The sequence below is a fragment of the Chroicocephalus ridibundus genome, chromosome 5 (genome assembly GCF_963924245.1).
Source record: "Chroicocephalus ridibundus chromosome 5, bChrRid1.1, whole genome shotgun sequence".
In the NCBI taxonomy this organism is placed as follows: Eukaryota; Metazoa; Chordata; class Aves; order Charadriiformes; family Laridae; genus Chroicocephalus; species Chroicocephalus ridibundus.
Window position 1 is genome coordinate 26,481,065 of NC_086288.1, and position 9,644 is coordinate 26,490,708.

Consider the following 9,644-nt stretch of genomic DNA (forward strand, 5'->3'; position numbering starts at 1 on the left):
GCCCCAGTGCCCCAGCCCAGACGCCGGGGTGCTCTCCTCCCACCAAAATCCCCCAGCGGGGAGGTGATGGGGGGGGTCCACAGCAGCTTGCCCCCGGTGCCGCCTCTTGCACCTCAGGCACGTCGGGATGGACACACAGCCACCGCCTGGCTAAAGGCAGCCACTTCTTTCTTCCCTTTCATTTTATTTTACTTTTTTCTTAACCCTCCTGTGAGCAAAAGCTTGCTTCAAAGAGTGCTGGCCTTGTGGTAACTGCATGTGTTCCTGCTGGGTGTTAGGTAGCTGACAGCCCCGCATAGGGGCCACAAGTTTTGGACTAGCAATAACCACTGTGCATTGGTGCAGAAGGGGCAGCATCGTCTCTGTGGGTCAGAAACGCAGATTTTGGGTAAGGAGCGGCCCAGCTCCTTGCACAGAACTTGGTCTGGCAGGGACAAGGTCATGTCAACACTCCCAGGAGCATTGGCCATCACCAGAGATGCGAGAGATGAAAGGCTGGGCTTGTTTTTCACCTTTTTTTGTTTTCTAACTCACATAAAAACCCTGGTATATATAAAGTGTTCCCTCTCCTGTCGGCCACCAGCTGGTTTATGCCTTTGAAAAAACTGACCAAAAAAAAGATCCTCAGGTTGTGGCCCCATGTCTGAGAATTTAGCTTTTTCCAGACAGTAACACCACCAGTATTGTTTTTCGTCCTTTTCTGTGCACGATCCCGAAAGATATTCTTCAAATCTTATAATTAAATTCAGAAGATTTAAATACAAACTAGGGGGGGGAAATAAATCAGTAGCATCAGTCTATAAACCGAGTCTCAAGGTAGCACACACTCAGTCTTGGACCTTTGGAGTGTCACCACATAAATATTTAATGCCCTTTTGAAGCAGCTGATTTAACATGTGAAGTAGACTTAACAATTCCTTCTGCTTCAGCCCCCTCTCCCCCAAACACATTTAAATAAACCGATGTCTTTGTGGCCTCTGCAACTGTAATTCCATGTCTCCTGGGGGCACAAGGTTTTAGGTGAAGAATGGAGACCACAGACCCTTTTGGGACAAGGATTAGCTTTAATCTTGAGGTGATTCTTGCAGTTGTAGGACTCTGTGTTCTGGGCAATGTGAGCTGATGGATCATTTCTGATGGGACTCTTATTTTTCCATGAAATACTACCAATGCAAAACAGATTGACCTTGGAGCCCACAGGAGTCAACTTGATGAAGAGCTTAGTTGGAGCTGGAGTGACAATTGGAAGCCAAATGAATCATATCAAGTGTGACCATTACAGGCCTGAAAATGATTCTTAATTAACCACTGATCCTCTGTGGTAGCAAGTTTCCAAAATCTGTGAATCCATAAGGGAACCCGTGAAAACGTACAAGTAGCAATTTACCTAATCTAATAGCTCTGCTGCTCTGCCTCTTTGACAACGCTTTATTTTCCTCTTGTTTCATGCTGTGTGCGGAGAGGTCCTCAGGATCCAATCGGGTTTGGTGAAACCATTGAGAGGACAGTATTCCCTAACGCGCTTTACAGGAGATCTAAACTTGCACAGGCCCTTACCCGTACATTTATTCCCTCCTTCCACTTTGTTTTTTCCATTATTTCCCTTTGAATTGCAATATCGTGTGCAAGCTGTTTATTATTTTGAAGGTGGCGTGGGTAGCCTTTTGCTTTTAACCCCAACCAAGAACATGTTTATGTCTTACCTAGAGCACCAGTTCCATCATAGCGTTGGCCGTGTTAGCTGTGAAATGTAGCTCACGTGTAATATTTTGAGGGGAAAGTCATTCATTCTTCTGTGCTCTTTAACAGGCATGTCCAGGCATCCTCCAGCTCCTGATCTCCCTACCTTCTATCCCTTGTCTCCAGGGGGGGTTGGACAGATAACACCACCTCTTGGCTGGTAAGATCTTTTAGCTTCTTTTCAGACAAAGGTGCATGTTCACGCCATTCGCTGTTGTTGAATCAACTGCAGCATTTACAAAATAAGAATGTCGCTGCAGTGAGGAATTACTACATTATTTTAGTTGAAAAGATCAAAAAATGTCGATCTTTGAAATGAATTGAATCTGGTTTTTGAACACGTACAGAAATTGAAGTGTGTAGATTTCACTTTGAAGTCTATATATTTCTTATGGCTCAGATTCGTGGCTCTTGGCATTTGGAAAGATAGCAGAAAACAGTTCTCAAGGAATTAAATGTAAATTTGTAATAAACAAAATTGCAATTAGTGAGGGGAGGGGAGGTAAGAAGGAACTTTGAAGTATGTGTGTGGGGGGAAGTCTTGAAACTGCACCAAAATGGCGAACAAACTTTTGTAGTCTGCTGCTTTTCACACTTTCTGTATGGAGAGAAGACTCTGTCATTTGGAGATTTTGCTGCTCTTGAAAATACTAGCCCTCTCAGGATCTTTCCCTGCCATTCAGGGTGCTATTTTCCTTTTGGAGGAAACACGTGGTATTTTCAGAGTAATCAATTTGGCGGGATGCTTCATGTCTGCTTGGGGTAAATAGGTACTTGCCTCAGATCTGTCAGAGCAAGGAATAAGGAAACTCAGCAACAATTTCAGTGCTTCAGAATCTGTATCATGGGCAGACTAACCTCTGCCCATGCAATGAGAGATGCAGATTATTTATTTTTTGTAGTGTGTTTATGGGAGGAAAACATGATCCAGATCACAGTAGGTGTAGAAAGGAGAGAACAGAAGACGGTGAAATGCTGTATTGCTGGCAAATCTTTCAGGAAGTGCCACGTGCCTTTTTGGGACAAATTATTATCAGATACCAAACTAAAATTCTGAGTCTCTTTTTTTTTTTATTTATTTTTTATTATTATTTTTTCACCCTTCCTCCCTGTTGGTTGCTGCTCGGCTGACTCCCCACCTCCAGCAGCACCAGGCAGTTCCTGGCATTCGTTCTCCATATGGGGTCAATCATTTCTTTTGAACGGTTTCTCGATGCAGAGGCTGGGGGGAGGTAAGAGGGAAAAGAGAAAGACGAGGAGAGACAAGATCCGATCCTATAAGGCTCGGGGATGTGTTCAGCAGGACGTACCCACCCGCCCTTTGTGCTGTACAGCTTCCAGCTGCCTTCTGTGCGGTAGCGCTGCTGAGACTTCCTCCCCCTTTTTTTTTTCCCTTTCCCTTTGAGCACTGCTCATTTCCATTAATGTACTCCAAGTATGAAACCTGCACCCTACAAAGGCCAAAATCCCCCTTTTTCCTCTCTGAAAGCTGATCTGCCGGTCAATAAGTAACTGCTTGAGTAGGACTGATGTGTGTGGTGGTCATTCTGGGCCAGTTCAGATGTTTGGGTTGAACTGGTATTTCTTTCATTACTGTAGCATCCTACTTCAGGGTGTTAACTGTAGTCGTGACCTGAACCATTGCTAAGTGAAAGTAACCAAAATGTAGTGATGATGGTAAAAACTAGAGTCTAAATGACAGGCTGGCAACAAAATATTCCATATATGTGGGAGTATAAAGGAGGTAAGGATTTCAAACAAACTTCATTTACTGGATTGCAAAGTTTGAACTTCAAGTAGTTAAGATGGGCTTGTGTTGCTGTGGGCTTTTAGGTGTCTGTGGGGTTTTTTTATCAAATAAACTTCTACTTTCTTAGAAAAGCTGGCCACTTCTACCTCGCTATAGACAACGCAAATGGAGAGAGTCCTAAGTTTTCAAAGAGTGAATAAAACTGTTCAAAAGATTTTCTAGCTTGTCGATTCAGTCTGGTGTTCTTGCACTGATCTACAGTAGAACTATTTGGAATGAAATGCCTCTTTCCTAAGAGCTAGTCAACCAAATACGATTCCGGTGCTTTTAAAACTAGATGAGAGAGAGGGTTAGGGACAGAGAGTGTGCATGCATGTGCCTGGGAATCTTTCAATAGCGAGGGAGAAAGTCCAAAGCGTTCAAATATTTGTTAGCTTTGAATACAGCAGAACTCTTGAAAGTGTTACCTATTACTATTTTTTATGACTAGTACTGAGTTCCCATCAAGTGCCTGCAACTCTTGAGTAACTACTGAATACCGTATCGTATGATTGATGGGTTCCTTTCTTCTGTGACCTCAGGCAAGGTCAGCCTGTATATCCCATCTCGAGTGGATTCAGGCAGCCCTATCCATCCTCACTCTCAGTCGACCCTTCCATGTCCAGGTAGGTGTAGGAGGTGAATGTCTGACTGGGGAGTAACTGCTGGCATTAGAGGGCAAGTTGCTCTTCTGCTTGCATCTTGGTCTGCCTTTGCTTGCTTTTCAGTCAGCTAAAACTTTATGCGTACATTTTTATTTAACATATTTGTGTAAATACAGTTTGCCTGGATCCCACACTGGTCTCATTTCAGCATTTTCTTGGCAGTCTCTGACGTGTTGCAATTAGGAGCACTGGTGAATTGTCAACAACTAATTGAGACGTTTCATCTGAAATGAGTCGTTAGTTCATTTCTAGATGCAACATATAGTCTGCATCCTTGGGTTTTGCTCATGCAAGTATGCAACCAGGCGGATTGTCACTCTAGTCTGTGTTCTCTAGTTCTAATTTCAAAGTTGTCGGTAACTGGTCTTGAATCATTTAGGGATTATTCTGTGTGGGAACTTGCTCACAAGTAGGTATTTCATAGCCCAAGGCCACTAATGGCGAGGGGATGCCAGCACAGTGTGTTTGTACTGGTGTGTGAATCAGGCACTGTGTCTATGTCTAAGTGCAAGCAAGCAATGCTAACTGAGACTCGGCCATGACACACTCCAGACCTCCTCTCCTCTGCTTTTGCACTCTAAAGACAGCTTCTGCGTCCTGTGCTTGGTGTACACAAGGTTGCAAGGTTCTTGGGGTTTTTTTTTTGTGTGACCTGCAGAAGACACATCCTCTTGCACGGGAACTTAAGACCGGCCACTTGATTAGCGGTGGGTCCTCTTGCCTCTATTTGTGTGGGCTCCTTTGGATTATCACTGTCCCTTCACTGCTTTACAGGGGAATGATAAGCATGTGCCTGTCAGGGTGATTGGGAAGAAAACCCATTCTTTCTCCATAGTAGAATGACCTGATTTGGTTATAGGGCTTTGTGTTTGCTTTATTTTGATGGCATGAAGGAAAAGGGCAAGGTGACTAGGGAACGGAGAAAGGAGAGGCTGGATGTGATTCCTTAACCAGCACTCATTCAGCCAACCTTTGGAGCATGAGCTTGATTTTGATGTTAACGGTACTTTCTACCAGTTCAAAATAAGGCCTGCAGGTTTTCTGCTGCACCTGAGCTTGCACTGCTCAGCACCTTCAACATCCGTCTCAGCTATCTTTGAGGATGACCTGGGTTGGTAGGGTGGGATGACTGAGTTAGTGGTACTTTGGTTTTCTTTTCCTTCTTCCTTCTTGTACAACCGAAAAGAAGGTTTATTTAGGACAAAAGTCTCTCTCTCTCCTTTCCCCTTGTCTCCTCCCCCCCACCCCCCGCCCCGCCTCATTCTTCTAGGATGCAGGATTTTTTTAGTTTATTTTTATTATAATAATTTGAGGGAAGTATAGTGGGTTTAAGTGAAATGATGTTAAAATCTTTTAGCTTAAGTACCTTGAAAAGTAAGAGATTCCTTAGAGAGCCATCAGGGACTTCCTGAAAAAACTCTTCTTTTTTATTTTATTTGTTTCTGCATGGCAGTTCCCTCCTTTGCATTGGCTGGTGGTGGATTTTTAAAGAATGTTTATATCTTGGTGTGGAAATACAGTTTTTGGTTAAGAAATGTGTATTTTTTTTGCTAGTCAGTGCAACAGTACAACCGTTAAATGATTTTGTGTGCGTTGCTAAAACTGTTTGCCTGAAAGGTAATAAAATAACTTCTTTACAGCCAAAATGTTGATGGATTTCTGTGTTTGTTTGTTTTTCTTGAATAAGTGGGCTACAATGCACAAATCTTAGCCAAATATTTTTCATGCACTCTTAAAGAATTGTCTTCCATTGCAAGCTCCGTAGTGTTTGCATTCTTGGGGTATCCCAGTGCTGTCATACGTGTTTGATGCCTGTCTTCAGTGGGGTTACAGACCTTCCTTTGTTTTCTCTTTTAGGTTTTCACATCACATGATTCCTGGTCCTCCAGGCCCTCACACAACTGGAATCCCTCACCCAGCTATTGTAACACCTCAAGTAAAACAAGAACATCCGCACAACGACAGTGAGCTAATGCATGTGTGAGTCTGCCTTTCTGTACCAGCCTTTAATCTAGAGATGTTTGAGAACTAACTCCATCTGAAGAAGAGTCAAGGAGGTTAAAAAAAAAAGTGCCTTTCGTGTCCTCTTTGAATTTTAACTCTTCTCCTGTAACTAAAATTGGAGATTTGGGCTACTGTTTGGGTAGAGTAATGAGACATGAAGCCATTTCTCATTCCACTTTTTAGCTATCAGCAACAGTCATTTTGATTCAGACATAATTGTGGACCTGTAGATGTTGCTTGAGTGCAAACTCATGAACTTCTGCTGGAAAAGATCTTAACTGCAAAATCTACTAGTAAAAAGCAGCCCTTTTTCTTAGTACTTGAAGGGAAAAGGCCTAAGAAAGAAGCGGATAAGGAGCTATCCTCCTGCCCGTAGCAGTGGTCTTCTAGGGTACTGCGGATAGCCTTTCAAAAAGAGAATTGGGACAAGTGATGAATTTGGAGCGGATTCACAAATCAAATGTTATTTGCTATACAATGTCAACCTGACATCCTCCCTGAGTATTAAATTAAGTCAGTTGTCTGAAAAGATATGAAAGTGGATGGGACATGACCACTGCAATTCTCATTCTTACTACTTAAATGCTACTGTAGTTGCAGGTTGGTAATTTTCCATTGGGTTTTTTTTAGGCTGAAGGTAAATGGATGCTTTTTCCCCCCCCTCCTTTCCCTTTCCCCCACCACGTTTTAGGAAGCCTCAGCACGAACAGAGAAAAGAACAAGAGCCAAAAAGACCTCATATTAAGAAACCTCTGAATGCTTTCATGTTGTACATGAAAGAAATGAGAGCGAACGTTGTAGCAGAGTGTACTCTGAAAGAAAGCGCAGCTATCAACCAGATTCTTGGCAGAAGGGTACGTACAGGAGGAGGGTGTGTGTGTACTCGCGTGTGCTGCTGATTTGTGTGTGTTTCCCTTTAGTTGGGTGCGATGGCTCACTTTCTGCTTGAGGTGCTAACTAATGTGCAACTATCAAATTAGCTATAGGAGATAAAACATGCAACTAAAAATAAAAGCAGTATCTTGATTTTCTTTTTTCAGCATTCGCAACATCGTCAAATTGGTGTCTGTTCCACTCATGTCATGGTGTCAGCACTTCAGGCATGAAATATCCTCATTCACACATGGCAGGAGCACTCAAATCACCTTCTGGGTCCTCTCTTAGGCTGGCGTCCATCAGAGCAGGAGGGAATCACTCAAAGATGGACACTGGATGCCAGTGGAGATGGAACTCCAAAGTGAATATAACGTGGTCCAATTGTAAAGTCATGAAGGTTGTGAGGGACCTGTGGAGCTCGTTTAGTCCAACACCCTCCCAAAGCAGGTCCAGTTGCATCAGGTTGCTCAGGGACTTGTGCACTCAAGTTTTGAATGTCTGCGAAGTCAGCAGCCAAGTACCGATGATCCCGGTATATGTCCCACAGCCTTGCTAAGAGCCATTTGCTTCTGCGGCATTGTAGGCATGTTTCGTTCTTTCCATGCTCCAAAAAAAATATAGAGGCCAACCCACAATTACAAACTTCATGTTCTCTGTCAGTGTTGTTCTTCCCAGGGAAAGCAGCAGAGGTAAATGCCCATTTTGCCCTTGACCGTTCTGACAATGAGAGATAGGATAACTTTTGTGTCAGTCTGGGTTTGAGTAGGGATTATTGAAATCCCCTTGCTCAGTGAACCCCTCTTCTTGACCGCTGACTAAAGCAGTATTGAGAGGCACTGCAACTCTCCAAAATCCCTGTGCTTTTCAAGTGGGAAGTCAGTACATGACCTGAACTGCTACTTCTCTGTTACAATCTGAAGACTTCCTATCCCCGCAACAGAGCAGAAATCTATTGGTACTTGTCCTGATTTCTGCAGCCTTCTGCCTTCTCTCTGATGTTCTTGTTACCTCTTCTTAAAGGACATCTCGGTGCTTGCCTTCTCCATTCTTTCATGCAAGTCTCGAGGATCATGTTTTCATTCTCACTCCCTCAGTAATCGATCTTGCTTAGTGTGTCAGCCTTGTTTTCTTGGTCTGAATGAGGGCAGTGGCTTATTTATCTCCATTTTGGTAATGAATCAAGCCTCAGTGCTCCATTTCCTGCTTTTTCCACAGCTTGGACAACTCCTTGCAAGTTACTGTTCTCCATGAAAGCCCCTCCAATTCCACTTTTACTGTGGTACAAACGACGCATGAGTTATCCAATATAATTGCTTGGAGATTAATTATTATCAAATGTTTTGTGTTCAGTCATCCTGGTCACTATTTCCTATACTATCCTATATTTCCGGAACAGGAACCACCTCGGTTCTCAAGGCACAACGTTCCCTGCCTCCCAGCTGCGGACTGCACGCGGGGAGTTTGAGGGTTGCAAACAGGCTGAACTGCTGCGCTCTCGGTAACACATCAAACTTGCCAAGTCAAGACAGACAAGCACCTTAGTTCACATCTTCGGATGTGTAACAAAAAGACGTATTAAATCATACAAATGTGATCTGATCTGAAATCTTAGTTCTGTAAATTATTCTTGCATGAGTGTGTTAATGATTTCACATCTGTCTTTTTTTTTTTTTTTTAATGTCTTCTTCTGCCCCCCGGATCCCTTATGCATGTTGTCAAAGTCAAAAAGAAGACACATCTAATGCTGCAGCAGTGGAAATAAAAATAAAAGGCCTTTACTCTTTTTGGTTCAGGTCTATGACAGGTGTTTCAACAGGAACAAAATTATTAGATACTGATGTAGTTGGTGCCTTTTCAAACATGCAGGCTGTGAGGGTTTGTTTTTTTTAAAGTACATAAAAGCAGGAAGTTTATCCCTACTTGGCTACAGAGGCCAGTACATGTAATTTGGAAGACTACAGTTCTCTGGCTTCAGTATCTTAGAAACTTTTTGCAGTTGCCTTTTTCTTTGCTTTTGTTACAAGAAGAAGAAGTCAGAAAGCAGGTAACTTGAAGCTTGAAGCTTAGAGGTTGATCTTGGAACCCAGGGGGCTGCTGGTGCCCAGAAAGTCCTCTGCATTGGCATTGAAAACCCGTGTGTAACTGCTGCTTAAAAACAAGACAGCAAGCCCTTCTGTGGTGGGGAGCTCGCTGCCCTTTAAAAGCAACACAAAATCTTTCAGTTTGGTCAGGAGCTAAAGGGTGCTTTTGGTTGTTTGGGTTTTTGAGGTTTTTGGTTGTTTTTTTTTAAGGTAGAGTTGGGAGAGCATGGTTCTGTGAGCAGATTATTTGGTGAGCCCTGTTTCCGTAAAGATTTTTGTCTTGCTTAAGGCACTTGGCAGTTGCAGAGCTGACAAATGCCTGAAAGTTGGTTAATAAACAGCGTGCTTGTAATTGCTAATGAATTTCATTTTTGCAGTGGGAAGACTGAATCAAAGTCACAAAAACACTTGGTCGTGTCATTTGTTGCCTACGTATGAGTTATTTCCTAGTCTAATGCGGTATTTATTTTATTTGCAGTGGCATGCTCT

At 43.0% G+C, this 9,644-nt stretch overlaps 1 protein-coding gene across 1 annotated transcript in view; it reads left to right on the plus strand.

The window, feature by feature from the left end:
* LEF1 (lymphoid enhancer binding factor 1) overlaps nucleotides 1-9,644 on the plus strand; it is a 70,671-nt gene that overhangs the window by 42,750 nt on the left and 18,277 nt on the right. Inside the window, exons 5-9 of the mRNA XM_063336224.1 lie at nucleotides 1,810-1,900; nucleotides 4,072-4,155; nucleotides 6,052-6,174; nucleotides 6,890-7,052; nucleotides 9,634-9,639. Coding sequence (XP_063192294.1) covers nucleotides 1,810-1,900; nucleotides 4,072-4,155; nucleotides 6,052-6,174; nucleotides 6,890-7,052; nucleotides 9,634-9,639 — 467 coding nt within the window. The remainder of the gene's footprint in view (nucleotides 1-1,809; nucleotides 1,901-4,071; nucleotides 4,156-6,051; nucleotides 6,175-6,889; nucleotides 7,053-9,633; nucleotides 9,640-9,644) is intronic.